General features: G+C 44.3%; 1 protein-coding gene across 2 annotated transcripts in view; it reads right to left on the reverse strand.

Moving 5' to 3' along the window:
* Positions 1 to 14,504: 14,504 nt before the first annotated feature.
* Positions 14,505 to 17,762, reverse strand: part of ATP6V1A (ATPase H+ transporting V1 subunit A) — a 69,714-nt gene continuing 66,456 nt past the window's right edge. For both annotated transcript variants that reach the window (XM_059687809.1, XM_059687810.1), the window contains exon 15: positions 14,505 to 16,879. In XM_059687809.1, coding sequence (XP_059543792.1) covers positions 16,787 to 16,879 — 93 coding nt within the window. In that variant the 3' untranslated portion in view covers positions 14,505 to 16,786. The remainder of the gene's footprint in view (positions 16,880 to 17,762) is intronic.

The following is a 17,762-nucleotide window of genomic DNA, read 5'->3' on the forward strand; positions in this document are numbered from 1 at the left end:
GCCAATTTCTGGTCTGGATCTCCAGAGAGGTTCTGCTTCGGATTTCCAGCGAGGTTCTGTAGCCATGTTCCCTCGCTAGGTTCTCCAGCCAGGTTCTGTCCAGGCTCTCCAGTCAGGTTCAGTGTCCAGGGTCCAGTCAGGTTCTCCTGCCAATCTCTGTAGTCAGGTTCAGTCCAGGATCCCTTGCCATGTTCTCCCACTAGGCTCTGTCTCTAGGCTCCGAGGCCAGTCCCTCTCCAGGATCCTCCGGCATGCTCTCTCCAGCGAAGTTCTTCTGTCTCTAGGCTCCGTGTAGGTTCTGTCTTCTTGATTCTGTTCTAAGTTCTGAGTGTTTCTGTCTTGTTACAACTGTATTTATACCAATTGGTTCAATCCTATCAATCTCTATTACAAAGGTTAGGGCGTTTCTTATCTCCATTCCAGGGAGAAAAGATTATGTAGTTTAAGCATGATTGTTCGTAGTTAAAGGGATTAATTACCCACCTGGCACTTAGTTGAGGGGTTTTATTCCCTCCCTAACTTCAGGGGAAAATCCCTACCTGGGGAAAACAACCTTTCTCAGAGACCTTGGTTAAAACACATAGTGCCAAGAAGGTGAGCAAACATATTAAGAACAGTATGCCATATATGCCAGGTCCCTTGAAACAGCAAGCATGGACCGGCTCCCGGCAACCCCCCAATGCTGCTATTTTGCAGAAAGATTCCGAGAGTTTGAGAACAGAAATAAGGAGAACACAGGTCTTATGGTGAGTAGAAAGCCTGCTAACTTAGTTCATGGTTCTGGAATCAAGTTCTCTTTCCTCTCCATCATTTACGCCTACAAAAGCACTCATGCTAGTAACCCCCCAAATCCAGCAATTATAAATTTAACATTGTGAATAGTCTAGACCAGTGGTCAGCAAACTGCGGCTCGTGAGCCACATGCGGCTCTTTGGCCCCTTGAGTGTGGTTCTTCCTAAGCCTTAGAAGTACCCTAATTAAGTTAATAACAATGTACCTACCTATATAGTTTAAGTTTAAAAAATTTGGCTCTTAAAAGAAATTTCAATCGTTGTACTGTTGATATTTGGCTCTGTTGACTAATGAGTTTGCCAACCACTGACCTAGGCTATTTGTCAAATTGATTCCTATACCCTTCCTCCAGAATAGATACCAATTTAGTTTGTTTTGGTGTAGGCCTGGGAACCTGTATCATTCATATAGTCTCCACATGTTCTTACATTCAGAAAAATTTGAGGAACAGCTAATTAAGACATGTATAATTATTTAAAATATCAAACCTTCTTTTGACAGTTGTCCATTGCTGCTTTGAGGACTGTGGTATGTGACATCTGACTACATGTTTGTATGCAACTGGCAACAGCACAGTTAATGAGCCAATGCATTCTATGACTGTGTGGTCCAGCTAGCTTTGTTCTGTTTCAAGAACAGACTATTTTCCCAAATCCTGATCAGCTGCCTGACAAGATGAATTATTGGTTGCAAAGAGAACTGAGAGTTCCTAAACTGAAAAATTCAAAAAGAAGGGGATCCAAGATGGTGGCAGAGTAGGTGGAAGCTATACTCACCTCCTCCCAGGACCAATCTAGAAGTACAACTAAGATATAGAACAATCAACCTGAATAACCAACTGAAGACAAGCTGAACAGAAGTCTTATAACCAAGGATATATAGAAAAGGCCACATCAAGACTGGTAGGAAGGATGGAGATGTGAAAAGGGCTGGCCCTGCACATGCTGTAGCTGAGAATCCAAAGGGTTATTCCAGCTACAAAGGTCCCCCCTCAGGAGTGTGGGGTCTCAACCCCAGGCTGGACTTCCCAGCTCACAGCACCAGAGCTGGGAAGAGCCCACATACATCTGGCTGTGAAAATCAGTGAGGATTCTGTCTGCCACAGGGAGACGGGAGGCTGCAAGAAACCCAGGGACCCTCTTACAGGACCAGAACACAAAATCTCATTCACGAATGGAGGGCAGCTTGGAGCAAACTAGTCTCATGAGGAGAGACTAGGTGGTTCTGGGGAGAGAGCTGGACAACCACTATAGTTCTTATGCTGAGTACCTCACCCACGCTGCCCACAAATGCCATCTTTTTTGGGGTCAAACAGTCCCCTCCTACAGCATCAGCCTGGGAAAATGCAATAGCCCCACCCTCCTGACTGCTTATTGCACTGCCTGCCAAGCTCAGGCTCTCTGGGAGTGCCAGAAGCCGGTCCATCCTTGCTGCTTGACACAGTCGCTGCAGGAAAGAAACATCTGCACAGCATATGTTTCAAGGGACCTGGCATATATAGCATACTGTTCTTAATATGTTTGCTCCCCTTAGCGCTATGTGTTTTAACCAAGGTCACCTCTCCGAGAAAGGTTGTTTCCCCAGGTAGGGATTTTTCCCTGAAGTTAGGGAGGGGATAAAACCTCTTAACTAAGTGCCAGGCGGGTAGTTAATCACTTTAACTACAAACAATCACGCTTAAACTACATAATCTTTACTCCCTGGAATGGAGATAAGAAACACCCTAACCTTTGTGATAGAAATTGACAGGATTAAAATCAACTGGTATAAATACAGATGTAACAAGACAATAAACACCAGAACTTCGCTGGAGATCCTGACCAGAATTTCACTGGAGATCCTGGACAGAACTTGGCTAGAGATCCTGGCTAGGCTGCTGATCAACTGAACACTGTCTCCGTGTCATTCCTTCTTTGCTGAATCCATCCACACCTTTGGGGACCCCTGGACCTGCTGGGGTTGGATCCCAGCATCTGGCGCCCGAACAGGAACCCCTAGGTAAGTCCCCCTGTACTTGGGATGGCTAGGACTGCACCGTAGGGTGCTGCAGACCCCCCCTATAGAGGATAAGTAGGGTAAGCGGGTAGTTAGTACAGAACTTAGATTGACAAGATGGGTCATACTGAGTCTAAAGAAAAAAGACTCTGTATTAATCTTTTAACGCATATGCTTGCTAGCAGAGGAGTTAAGGTTACTCCCAGTCAGACAGAAAGCTTTATACAAGATGTATGTCAATGGCTTCCTGAGGATGGAACTGTTAATTTAGAAAGTTGGACTAAAGTAGGAGAGCAATTAAAGAATTATTACAGCTACCATGGATCTGAGAAGGTCCCGGCAGAGACCCTTTCCCTCTGGAATTCAATTCGTGACACCTTGGCACCAGAGGCAGAAACAGTTGAACTTTCTCAAACTTCAAATAGTCCCTCGGCTCCACCTAGAGAGGACACATCATTATTGTCTCCAGCTCAATCTAAGAGCAATTTAGCTATGCCTACTGATCGAAAGGGGAATAAATATCATAAACATGACCATTGGTCCTTTCCAGTCAGTAGAGAGGAGAGAGGCCCTCCCATTCAAAACAGGCTCCCTAAATTAGAAAGGAAGCCTAAACCAGGTCCTGCGGCTCCTATGAGCTCCATGTCTAAATTTCAAAGGGCGATAAGAGAAGCTGAAGCTAATGGAGATCTTGAATTCTCACTCTGCTTCCCAGTTGCATATAAGAATGAGTTTGGTGAGGACGAAAACCCCACCTGGGAGTCTATACCTTACAAAATACTTAAAGAATTAAAATTGGCCTGCTCTGAATATGGACCTCTAGCTCCTTACACACAAACCTTGGTAGAAACCCTAGCCAGTAAATGGATGACTCCTTATGATTGGTCACAGGTTTGTAAAGCCTGTCTCTCGGGAGGTGATTACTTATTATGGAAAACTGAATATGAAGATCTTGCTAAGAGAGCTGTAGCCACTAGCAAAAATTCCAGAGGAGGAATAACCCTAGACATGATATTAGGAGAAGGTGATTTTAATACGGCTCAGGAGCAAATGTATATGCCCAAAGAGGCACTTATTAAAGTAACCAGTTGTGCAGTAAATGCCTGGAAATCCCTACCTTACACAGTAGGAAAAACAACCACCCTTACAGAGGTTAAACAGAAGGTCGAGGAACCATATCAGGATTTCCTTTCTCGCCTCATACAGGCAGTCAAGAGAGTAATCAATAATGAAGAGGCAGCCGATATCCTAATCAAACAACTGGCTTTTGAAAATGTTAATAATACCTGTCAGGCTTTATTAAGGCCGATTCACAGAACGGGAACTATAAATGATTTTATAAAACAGTGTGCTGATGTGAGTCCAGCATTTATACAGGGTGTAGCTATAGCTGTAGCTCTCAAAGGGGAGACATACCCTCAATATGTACAGGGTATAGGACAAGCCAGCAATAATACAGGTAATAAAAGAAATATGAACTGCTACTCTTGTGGCTTATCTGGGCACTTTAGCAGAGAATGCCCAAATAGAAATAATAATACTCAAGCCAGATGGCAAGCTCCTTGACAGCCTGGAAATACATCAGGGAATAATATTAATCCTCCAAAAACCATTTGTACCCGATATCAGAAAGGATTTCATTGGGCAAAGGAATGTAGATGAAAATACAATAAAAATGGTCGGCCTTTAAATTCTACAAATAGCTCCCAAGGAGGTTATATCCCATCACCTTGATTGGGAAACTTGAGAAGGGGCCAGCCCCAGGCCCCTGCAATAATAGGGGCATCAACCCTCAACCCCTCTGCAAATTTCAGTCAGTGACCTCTTCAGGGCAACCCCAGGCAGTGCAGGATTGGACCTCCATTCAACCACCCACGCAAAACTAACCCCAGACTCGCCAGTAGCAGCCATTCCTACAGGAGTGTCCCGGCCGCTGCCTGAGGGAACTGTAGGATTAATATTAGGGTGGAGCTCCACCTCGTTACAGGGTATCTTAGTCATCCCAGGAATTGTTGATGCAGAGTACACAGGAGATACAGATTTTACTTTCCCCACCCACCACAACTATACAGATTCAGCCCAACCAGAGAATTGCCCAATTACTCCTGTTACCAATACATAAAATAGGGACAGCTGTTACCCAGGAAGCCAGAGGGGCCGGAGGCTTTGGATCTAGTGATGCAGCATTTTGGATACAAGAAATCCATGCTGCTAGACCTACAAAAATTTTACAAATTCAGGGAAAACCAATTGAAGGTCTATTGGATACAGGAGCAGATGTTTCCTGCATAGCAGGGAAGGATTGGCCCTCTTCATGGCCCATGCACACCACCTCCACTTCCCTAGTAGAACTAGGCAAGGCATCTAATGTAAAAAAGAGTTCTCAGATTCTAACTTGGGCTGATGAAGATCAACATTCAGGAACATTCTGTCCCTATGTAATTACGACTATCCCCTTTACATTATGGGGAAGAGATATCTTGTCTCAAATGGGAGTTCTATTATATAGCACCAGCGGTGTTTGATTTACTCCTGTTACAAAAAATTACAAGAAAATGAGTTTAAATATTCCTCTCCTCATCATGTTCTACAACATACTCTATTCGTAATTAATATACTAAATGTAGATTCTGAGGGAAATTCCCTGATGTACAGACATTGGAACCCTGATCTAACTAAACCTAAAGCCCTCGTCAAATGGAGAGACTTGCTTACAGGAGCCTGGAAGGGACCTGATGTACTTTTAACCTGGGGGAGAGGATATGCTTGTATATTTCTGCCGGGGTCCAACCCCAGCGGGTCCAGGGGTCCCCAAAGGTGAGGACGGAGTCGGTGAAGAAGGAATGACACGGAGATAGTGTTCAGTTGATCAGCAACCTAGCCAGGATCTCTAGCCCGGATCTCCAGAGAGGTTCTGCTTCGGATCTCCAGCAAGGTTCTGTAGCCATGTTCCCTCGCTAGGTTCTCCAGCCAGGTTCTGTCCAGGCTCTCCAGTCAGGTTCAGTGTCCAGGTTCCAGTCAGGTTCTCCTGCCAATCTCTGTAGTCAGGTTCAGTCCAGGATCCCTTGCCATGTTCTCCCACTAGGCTCTGTCTCTAGGCTCCGAGGCCAGTCCCTCTCCAGGATCCTCCGGCATGCTCTCTCCAGCGAAGTTCTTCTGTCTCTAGGCTCCGTGTAGGTTCTGTCTTCTTGATTCTGTTCTAAGTTCTGAGTCTGAGTGTTTCTGTCTTGTTACAACTGTATTTATACCAGTTGATTCAATCCTATCAATCTCTATTACAAAAGTTAGGGCGTTTCTTATCTCCATTCCAGGGAGAAAAGATTATGTAGTTTAAGCATGATTGTTCATAGTTAAAGGGATTAATTACCCGCCTGGCACTTAGTTGAGGGGTTTTATTCCCTCCCTAACTTCAGGGGAAAATCCCTACCTGGGGATTCAACCTTTCTCGGAGAGGTGACCTTGGTTAAAACACAGCGCCAAGAAGGTGAGCAAACATATTAAGAACCGTATGCCATATATGCCAGGTCCCTTGAAACAGCAAGGATGGACCGGCTCCCGGCATATTTCCACAGGACACAGACTCACCTGTGTGGATTCCAGACCGTCTAGTCTGACCTTATGTCTCACCGCCCTCTGTCTCCGCCTCACCCTAGCACACCTGACCAGTGCCCGTCTGCAGCAGATGTGCAGCCCTGAGCTGGAACAATCTGTCCATTGGGAGGATCACGTGTGCCTCCTTTTTGTCTTTCCACATGTCCCAGCTTTGCCCCACATCTCCTTTCCTTTTTCCTTTTTTAAAAAAATCTAACTACTTGTTTGCTGGTTCTTTGGCCTTTCTCCTTCTTTCCTGAACACAGCCTTTTCTAAGAATCTCCCTACCCTACTGTTCCAGGAAGGGCACCTCCCTTTTCTGCCATGACTAGGGGGTGTCTGGTATATGTCCCATACATGGAGTTGTCTTGTGCCAAGAGCCTGACATCCTGGGCTGAGAAAGCCCTGTCCTGGGACTGCATCCTGACAGGCCGTTCCTCCCTTGTCCTGTATTGGCCCCTCTTGCCCTTGTGTCAAGAGGGACCCTCTTCTCACAGTCCATTTGCAGGTGAGGGGAGCCCAAGGCAGGTGCTGGGCGTGGAGGCTACAGGAGCATAGGCTATCAAGGAGACAGAACAGAACCTCTTGCAGGGGGCCGCTGCCCCTACCTCATTCACACACCTCACATCACCTTGCTTGGCCCTGGAGGATGGCTGGTTAGCCAGAGACGGGTAAGATTCCTCAGGGAAGGAAAAACCTAAGACAGGCACAGTCGCGAGGGGGCCATCAGAAGACAACTGGGGGGTCAACAGAGGTGGGGCACAGACCCTCACCCCCCAACTTTGCAGAAGCCTGAACCCTCACCCCTTCTGAGGGAGGTCTCCTGCCCCTATGGCTGTTTCACTTCCCACGCCCAGCTCAGATCGGGACCCAGGTAAAGACAGAGACTGGCTAACAGCAGCTGCCCTCTCACTGCAACAGGACTTGTTTCCCATTTCTACCTTGGACCACAGGGAAAGGGGCAGCTGAAGGAAAGGGCTGTGTCAGGATGCTGCCTTCTTCCCTTCTCCCTCTTTTTTCTAAATACTTCTGCCTCCTCCTCCTCCTCCCTGCTATCATCCTTATCATCCGACCCAGAAGGCACAGCTGACTCCTCCCCAGACACTGACACCACCATCAAGCACGGCCCTGATGGACCCTTTGATCCAGCCGTTCAACACGCTGACACTTCGGGAATCCCGTTGCCAGTGGCCAGCAACGCCGCCCGCTATCCAGATCAATGAGGACAACCAGAACCACCAACTTGAAGACAGCTGAAATCCCTTGACTGAAGAGGCTGGCAACCTTCTACAGGAACAGGGCTCCTTGTGTGCTCCATCCACTATGTTTATAGCTATGCTCACTGTCATTGCTTGGCAGTCTTCTTCCAAGTCTTAAACGGCCCAATCTGAGAGGTGGCCACTGATTTGCATGCGCTATCATTTAAAAAATAAAGGGGGAATTTGCTGGAAGCTGGTCCATCCTTGCTGCTTGACACAGTCACTGCAGGAAAGAAACATCTGCACAGCATATGTTTCAAGGGACCTGGCATATATAGCATACTGTTCTTAATATGTTTGCTCCCCTTAGCGCTATGTGTTTTAACCAAGGTCACCTCTCCGAGAAAGGTTGTTTCCCCAGGTAGGGATTTTTCCCTGAAGTTAGGGAGGGGATAAAACCCCTTAACTAAGTGCCAGGCGGGTAGTTAATCACTTTAACTACAAACAATCACGCTTAAGCTACATAATCTTTACTCCCTGGAATGGAGATAAGAAACACCCTAACCTTTGCAATAGAAATTGACAGGATTAAAATCAACTGGTATAAATACAGATGTAACAAGACAATAAACACCAGAACTTCGCTGGAGATCCTGACCAGAATTTCACTGGAGATCCTGGACAGAACTTGGCTAGAGATCCTGGCTAGGCTGCTGATCAACTGAACACTGTCTCCGTGTCATTCCTTCTTTGCCGAATCCGTCCACACCTTTGGGGACCCCTGGACCTGCTGGGGTTGGACCCCAGCACGGGAGGTCAAGGGACAGATTGAGATGTGTGACTCTAAGGCAGGGCCATTTTCCCCTTGTGCAGAGCCCTTACTTCATATGGGCAAATCTGATAAAGTCTGCTGGCCTCCCTCTGGTGACTCTGAGACCTACCCCACCACAAGGGTCTGTGGCACTTCGTGGGTGGCAGCCGGCTTTTGCATATCCTGGGACTTTCAATGAGTGACCTCAAACCCAGCACTGGCACCCAGTTTCAATCTGTATGAATCTAGAGAACACTACTTGCCCCCAGCTGGTGACTCACTGAGAACCTACCTCACACACCTTGCATACCACCAGAGGCTCTTTTAGTGACTGAGCCTAATTAGCAGCTGGCAGGTGGAGGGGGATCTTAAGGTGCCTTGTGAATTTTGCTGACCTGACCCTGGGCTCAGCGCTGGTGGAAGCCAGCCTTGGTGCACAGCTTGGTCCTTCCCATGCACACCCAGGCCCACCAAAGGCATCAACAAACTGAATCATGTAGCTACAAACAGGTTGCCCATGGCCAGTCACAGGCAGCATCTGACATAGACCTTCAATTGAGTCGCTCCCCAGAGGCCTCAGAACCAACACACCCAGTGGCCAGCAAGGCTATTATTTAAAACTGACGGAGATTGCAATTGCAAAAGGAATTGTTTTTGTTGTTTGTTCCATTTCTTGCACTCCTATGTTCATTGCAGCATTATTCACAGTTGCCAAATATGAAAATAACTGAAGTGTCCTTTGATAGATGATTATAAAAAGATGTGGTACATATATACAACAGAATACTATTCAGCCATAAGAAAAGATGAAATATTGGCATTTGCAACAACGTGGATGGATCTTGAGAAGATCGTGCTATGTAAAATAAGTCAGACATAGAAAGTTAAGAACCATATGATTTCACTCACATGTAGACTATAAAACTAAAATCAACAAATGAACAAATAAGAAAAACAAACAAATAAAAACTCATAGACCCAGACAACAGAATGGTGGTTACCAGAGGGAAGGGAGGTGGGGGAATAAATGGTAAAGGGGGTCAAATATATGGTGACAGGTTTGATTTTGGGTGGTGGACACACAATGCAATATATGATGCTATATAATAGAACTAGAGGCCCGGTGCATAAAATTCGTGCAGGGGACAGGGTCCCTTAGCCTGACCTGCACCCTCTCGCAATCCGGGTCCACTGGCTCCTAACTGCTGGCCTGCCTGCCTGCCTAATTGCCCCTAATCACTCTGTCTGCCTACCTCATCACCCCTAATCGCTCTCCTGCCTGCTAGCCCCTAATTGCCTCTGCCTGCCTGCCTGATCATCCCTAACCATCTCTGCCTGCCTGCCTGATCGCCCCTAACCACTCACCTGCCTCTCTGATCGCCCCTAACTGCTCGCCTGCCTGCCTGATCGCCCCTAATCATCTTTGCCTTGGCCCCCACCGCTGTGGCTTCGTCTGGATGTCTGAAATGACATCTGGAAGGTCATCCACCTGTCTGGTCTAATTAGCATATTACGCTTTTATTACTATAGACTAGTGGCCCAGTGCACGAAATTCGTGCATGGGGGGGTGTTCTTCATCCCGGCCTGCACCCTCTCCAATCTGGGACCCCTTGAAGGATGTCCTACTGCCAGTTTACAGGGATTGGGCCTAAACCAGCAGCCAAACATTCCTCTTGCAATCTGGGACTGCTAGCTCCTAACAGCTCACCTGCCTGCCTGCCTGCCTGATTGCTCCTAACCACTCTGCCTGCTGTCCTGCTCACCCCCAACTGCCCCTTGCTGCCGGCCTGCTTGTCCTCAAATACCTCCCTGCCAGCCTGATCACCCCCAAATGTCCCCCCTGCTGGCCTGCTCACCCCCAACTGCCCCCCTGCTGGCCTGCTCACCCCCAACTGCCCCCCTACTGGCCTGCTCACTCCAAACTACGCCCCCCCGGCTGTCCTGATCACTTCCAACTGACCCCCACTGATGGCTGCTTGCCCCCAACTGGCCCCCCTGCTAGTCTGCTTACCCCCAATGGCCCCGCCCCCCACCAGTCTGATTACCCACAACTGTCCTCCCCTCTTAGACTCTAACCACCTCTACCTCGGCCCCGCCACCATGGCTTTGTCCAGAAGAACATCCGGAAGGTCTCCTGGAAGGTCTCCCAGTCTAATTAGCATATTACCCTTTTATTAGTATAGATTGTTCATCCGAAATCTATATAATTTTATTAACCAACTAGAGGCCTGGTGCACAGATTTGTGCACTGATGGAATCCCTCAACATGGCCTGCAGGGATCAGGCCAAAATTGGCAGTCCAATGCAGCCTGCTGCTCCTGCCTGCTGCTCCCGCTCATCCCAGCCCTGCTGCTCCTACTGTGGGTTTGCACCCAGTCAGTCCAGATCTGGCACCCGTCAGCCGTGAGCCCTGCATCTGGCACCCGTCAGTCAGCTGAGTGGCGCTCCCACTGTAAGAGCACACTGACCACCAGGGGACAGCTCCTGTGTTGAGAATATACCTCCTGGTGTTCAGTGCACGTCATAGCGACAGGTTGTTCGGTCGCTTAGGCTTCTATACTAATAAAAGGGTAATATGCTGATTAGACCGGGTCAACCAGCCATCTTCTGGACATCCGACTTTCTTCCAGACAAAGCCATGGAGGTGGGGGCCAAGGCAGAGGCAGTCAGGGGCAAGATCAGGCTGGCAGGGGATTAGGGACGATCAGGCCAGCAGGGGAGGGCAGTTGGGGGCGATCAGGCCAGCAGGGGAGGGGGCAGTTTGGAGTGAGACCAGGCTGGCAGGGGAGGGAAGTTGGGGGCATTAGGCAGGCAGGCGGGTGAGTGGTTAGGAGCCAGTGGTCGTGGATTGCAAGAAGGATGTCTGACTGCTGATTTAAACCGGCAGTCTGACATCCCCCGAGGGGTCCCAGATTGGAGAAGGTGCAGGCTGGGCTGAGAGATACCCCCCCTGCACAAATTTCGTGCACTGGGCCTCTATTTTATATATATAGATGTTACCCCAATGAGGTTAATATTAAAAAATTGAAAGAGAAATAAAGAGCTTTCCAGACAAGAAAAAGCTATAGTTTATTATGAACAAACCAGTATTATAAGAAATGTTAAAGGGTCTTTTCTAAAAAAAATTTTAAAAAAAGAGCAACATAGTTACAAACAATAAAATGTCAACAAATATGTACCTATCAATTATCACTTTAGGCCTGGCTGTTGTGGGTTTAGTGGTTGAGCGTTGACCTATGAACCAGGAGGTCATGATTTGATTCCCTGACAGGGCTTATGCCGGGGTTGTGGGCTCGATCCCCAGTGGGGTATACAGGAGGCAGCTGGTCAATAATTCTCTCTTATCATTACTGTTTCTATCTCTCTCTCCCTCTCCCTTCCTCTCTGAAGTCAATAAAAAAATAAATAAAATAATCACTTAATCCCCAGCTGGGTGGTTCAGTTAGTTGGAGTGTTGCCCTGTATACCAAAAAGGTTGTGGGTTCAATTCTGGGTCAGGGCACATACCTAGGTTTTAGGTTCCATACTGGGTCAGGATATATATAGGAGGCAATTGGTGCATGTATAGAAGGCAACCAATTGATGCTTCTCTCTTACATGGATGTTTCTCTCTTCTCTCTCTAAAAATCAATCAAAAAAAGTTTTTAAAACTCTCTTTAAAAAGATTCTCTTTAAAAAATAAGCAAATCTCTTTTCAGAGTATCCTGATCCTTTTAGAGGGTACTTCCTTATTTTGCAGAACAATGGCTTTTCTTTAAAAAAAATTTTTTTTATTAGTTCCAGAGAGGAAGGGAGAGGGAGAAACATCAATGGTGGGACAGAACCATTGATTATCTGACTCCTGCACACCCCCTACTGGGGATGGAGCCCACAACCTGGGCATGTGCCCTGACCGGGAATCAAACCATGGCCTCCTGGTTCATAGATTGATGCTCAACCCCTGAGCCACACTGGCCAGGCAACAATGGCTTTTCAGTTACTTAAGCCATCTTGTTTAAGGAACCTGAAGCAGTTGCTAGTAGTGCCCTATATAAATCTCTTTGGCTATGACTACCATTTCAGTGCACACCAATTTGCACCTGTTTACAGAGGGCTCTCTGTGGCCACCAGGGTCTGATTTTCCTATATGCATGTGCTGGGCATTGACTCTCCTTGTCTTTATGGGAACAGCCTTCCATGAATGATTGACAGGAGCTGGCTGTCAATGACTAATGAGAGCACTCTAGCTCCCTTGCACCCCAGGTGGGAAAACTGAGGTTCATATTCTTCACTTGCTCTTAGAACTCCATGGCAGAATTGTTCTCAATAGTCTAAAGCCGTGGTCGGCGAACTGTGGCTCGCGAGCCACATGCGACTCTTTGGCCCCTTGAGTGTGGCTCTTCCACAATATACCACAAAATACCACGTGCGGGCGCGCATGTACAGTGCGATTGAAACTTTGTGGCCCATGCGCAGAAGTCGGTATTTTGTGGAAGAGCCACACCCAAGGGGCCAAAGAGCTGCATGTGGCTTGCGAGCCGTAGTTTGCCGAGCCACAGTTTGCCGACCACTGGTAAAGTATTGACTTGCTCAATGATGAGCACTTTTATTGGCTTCTTTCAATTCTATTTCAGTTCTCTACTAGTCTAATAGTGTTCCCTATGGTTACCTCCCAAATAAATTGCCTGCAGCCAAATACTAACTGTCTGAGTCAACTTCTAGGAAACGCAAACTATAAGAAGCCCTTAGAATAACCTCAGTGGAATTTTATCACACCCCTCTTGGGGAAGTTGGTTCCCTTCTTTGTGCTCATACTGTAGCAATACATTAAAACTAAGAAGATATTGGGATATTACCAATTAGACTAAAAAATTGTCCAAACAGCCCTATCCAGTTTGGCTCAGTGTATAGAGCAGTGATGGCAAACCTTTTGAGCTCGGCGTGTCAGCATTTTGAAAAACCCTAACTTAACTCTGGTGCCATGTCACATATAGAAATTTTTTGATATTTGCAACCATACTAAGACTTATATTTTTGATATTTATTTTATATATTTAAATGCCATTTAACAAAGAAAAATCAACCAAAAAAATGAGTTTGCGTGTCACCTCTGACACGCGTGTCATAGGTTCGTCATCACTGGTATAGAGTGTCAGCCCATGTACTGAAGGGTCCCGGGTTCGATTCTAGTCAAGGGTGCATACCTGGTAGGGGCGCATGTGGGAGGCAACCAATTGATGTGTCTCTCTCACATCAATGTTTCTCTTTCTCTCTGTATCTTCCCCTCCCTTCCACTCTCGCTAAAAAAATCAATGGAAAAATATCCTTGGGTGAGGATTAACAACAAAATTACTCAAACATTCTATAATAAGCTTTCTCATGAATTTTTAAATATTTCTCTCTACATAACTTTGGCATTCAATAGTAATAGAATTGTTCACTCCACACTGTTTTACTTCCTTGGGAATTGTTAAAAATATATGTAAGGAGTCCGGCCAGTGTGGCTCAGGGGTTGAACTGTTGACTCAGGAACCCGGAAGTCAAAGTTCGATTCCCAGTCAGGGCACATGCCCGGGCTGTGGGCTCGATCCCCAGTAAAGGGCGTGTAGGAGATAGCCAAGCAATGATTCTCTCTCATCATTGATGTTTCTGTCTCTCTTTCCCTTTCCTTTCCTCTCTGAAATGAACAAAAACATATTTTTAAAAACACATGTAAGGAAATAAAATATGTACCAAGTAACATGTTGCTAGACTGAATCTTAAATAATTTGGCTTGCAAAATTTGAATTACAGGCTTTAGTTCATTTACCAAAAACAGAAATAAGTACCACTATCTCCTTTAATTTATGTGTGCTTTACAAACCATTTACTTCTTTAATTTAAAACAATATTCAGAATGGTATGGGATTTTGTGTACTACATTTCCAAATCATAGTGTATATGATTATAGGACTTTTTGCAGGCTATAGTGAGAGCCCCAATTGAATTTCATTATCTTAAGTAACAATTTATAAAGAAAGGGAGAAATAAAAAATTTCAAAATTATACTGAAAACATCATCAAAATACAACATGGTGGCATGTTTTCTAGCAGATCTTGCCACACACACACACACACACACACACAGAAAAAAAAAGTTAATTTAAATCCACTTTTATTTTTTCATAGATTTTAACAATTATGCACAACTTTTCACATATAGAGAGTGAAATCTCAAGGATAAGGAGGCAATATATATATATATGTATGGTCTCTTCTATTCATTCTTTAGGATGGAAGGAAATTTCTAAAGGGCACAATGTGTGAGATTTAACACTGGAAAAATACATAAGAAACTTGTTTAACTGGCTCCACTTAGGACCAGGCACAGCACAATAAATACAGAACTGCATCATTTTTAAAAGACTGTTGCCATTTTAACACATTCGTACTAAAGAAATATGATCAGTGACCAATCTGAATTCTATAACATATAGGTGAAGGGACACTTAAAATGAATATCTGAGCATAGTTTTTCTAGCATTTTCACGCCCAAACATCAACATACTTAAAAAGTAGTAAAGAACATATACTGCAAATTCAGAACTACAAAAACAAAACAAAACAAAACAAAAACCCTGAAAAACTTGGTCAAACTTTCCTCATCCTATTATTCATTCCCATCACAATTCTAATTTGCTGGTAAATTTAAGGTAGAAAAGAAAGTTTTTGAAATTATTTTAATTTCCACTGGTCGTAGGGCTTCTGGGTAGGAGGCTACATTGGAAGCCAACTGATTAAGCAGCACCATTAAGTCCACACCTCAACAAACCATTGCAAAATTTTTATCTTCCAGTATTCTGAAAGGTTATAAAAGGTTGTATGGAAGAATACCTGTCCTGAACTGTAAAAACATGCAATTTGCAAGGATTTAAACAAACTAGAGCTGAATTCTCTACTGCCTGCATCTTTCCTTATCAGACCAAAAGAACTACATTACCTAAAAATTTAAATAATAACCTATTAAGGCATAAAATAAATACTTTATTTATGCTATTACATTGGGGTATTTGAGATTGTTAGACACGTTCACAAGCCCTTTCCTCTCAGAAAGAGGAAGGAATGGTGCCAGCACTGTTGGTCAGAAAGAGTTAATGGGAAACTGTCGCTCTCGGCTGTTCTGTGATGAGCCTTATTGTACAAATACTTAAAAGACAGACAGAAATGATCTTTTTTCACTTGACTCAGATTCTGCTATCAGCAGATACGAGAATCAATTTTATCCCTATTAAACCAAACGGAAACTGTTATGCTGCTATGGCTACAGATATTCTGAGGACTCTTGTGAGCAAATGAATCAAAACCCACATGAAAGAAAGTATTATTTTCTATAATTAGTAAACTGGTTGTTCAAAAATTCAATAAGGGAACAAACATGTGAACATATGACACACACTATTATCTTCAAAAAACATAATGCCACTCTGGTCCCAAGGATCACGATAGCCCAGCCGGTCCTTAAATGTGCAAACAGCCTTTAACTACTCCTAAATATCTTCTTTGTGACATTTTAGTGTCCATCACACTGCCACATGATTCTTAGAAGCTCAGGCTTCTAAGATGTTTGAGGAAAAGAAAAAGGGTATAATGGGGATCAAGTTCTTGGTGATTGTTCTAAATGTAATTTTAAAAAGACTTTCCTAATAATGCAGAATAGTCCTTGATACTGAATTTTTCCTCGTGAGACAGAATAAGCTTTAACAAGACGATGTTAATCTAAATTTGACCATCTGGCTCCTTTTTCACTTTTTTTAGAGGGTACTGATCCATATATTATGCTGAGCCCCCAAAATGCCTGTTTTAAAAACAACATAGTTCCTAACAGTTCCCCATAAATATTCCTGATTTATGCTGGGGAAGCAATGCAAAACTGAAACATTAATCATTAATGTTATTAAAAAAGCAAATACTTCCCGCAAAGAAGTTATTTAGCAAAATGCTAAGCTGCAAATAAACTTGCCATGTAGATAGATATCAAATCATTTCACAAAGTACCTGTCACAATGTAAAGAAAACTGACCTTTCATCCCCAATTCACTGCAAAGACAGTACATGCAGTAGGCTTGTTTAAATTTAGTGGCGATGAGGAAAGGGCAAACCTAGGACAAGGAGGGACGTCAGCCTACATACAAATTTACAGTAGTGTAGCCATTGTATATCCTATTTTCTACATTCACCACTTTGGAGAAAGGAACACTGGAACAAAGGAATGTTTTGTATAAGACCTACAAAATAAACAGGGAAACAAATGATAAGAGGCATAAAGCTGCACTAGTCTCAAAGCTGCACAGTAAAGCAGCAAAAGGTTTGAGATGGGAAATTTAGGAAAATATACACATATGAGAGCTTGCTGAGGAAAAGGAAGGAAGAAATCACAGTTCTAATCTTCAAGGCTACGAAATGCATTCTGCATGTCTTCAAGAAGCTGTGCATAGTCGGCCTTGATCTTTGCCTCACCATCTTTCACTGGATCCTGAAAAAAGACATGACAGAATTCAATTTACATTTGGGAAATAACTTTCAGAACATGTAGTAAGTTGCTTATATTTAATATATTTTGAGAACTAGGTTAATTGAGGTACACTGGTAAACAACAGGCAGGAGTGAAAATTATCCTTATTTCCCTTTTAAGGGTAGAAATGTGTAAATGGTGTAATACCCCACCAGGGGTCCTCAAACTACGGCCCGTGGGCCATAGGTGGCCCGCCGAAAACATTTATCCGGCCTGCCGGGTGTTTTGGCCGCCACTGTGTGCATAGGAATTTGTTCATAGTTTTTTTTTAAACTATAGTCCGGCCCTCCAACAGTCTGAGGGACAGTGAACTGGCCCCCTGTTTAAAAAGTTTGAGGACCCCTGTCCCAACCAAACAGAAATAAAATTTCAATATTGTATTTTGCCTACTAACTGTACTCAATGACAAATACTTTATCCTCAACAACATGCAAAATATTGGAAAATTATGCAGCATATTAAATGCATTTCACTGCATATATAATAGTTGGAATTAATTTAGTCAAACTAGACATTTACTATTCAATGTCTGATAGAATTACATTGAGACACGAAAGTAAGATTTCTAAAATAATCTTAAAATGCACCACAGTTAAAATCCTTATGGAAAGCAACTTAATTGAGTAACATGTATAAAAAGACTTTAAAATGCTTAAGCTCTCTGACACAAACATTCCACTTCAATCATTCCACTTCTGGGAATCTATACTAGGAAAATTCACAAAGCTAACTGCATGAACAAAGTTGCTATACCAACAACTGGAAATTTCCTAAGTGCTTAAAAATAGGAGAATATTACTCTCCAACAACAAAATAATGCTACAGAAGAAATGTAATGACATTA

This window comes from Myotis daubentonii, chromosome 3 (assembly GCF_963259705.1).
Source record: "Myotis daubentonii chromosome 3, mMyoDau2.1, whole genome shotgun sequence".
Taxonomy (NCBI): Eukaryota; Metazoa; Chordata; class Mammalia; order Chiroptera; family Vespertilionidae; genus Myotis; species Myotis daubentonii.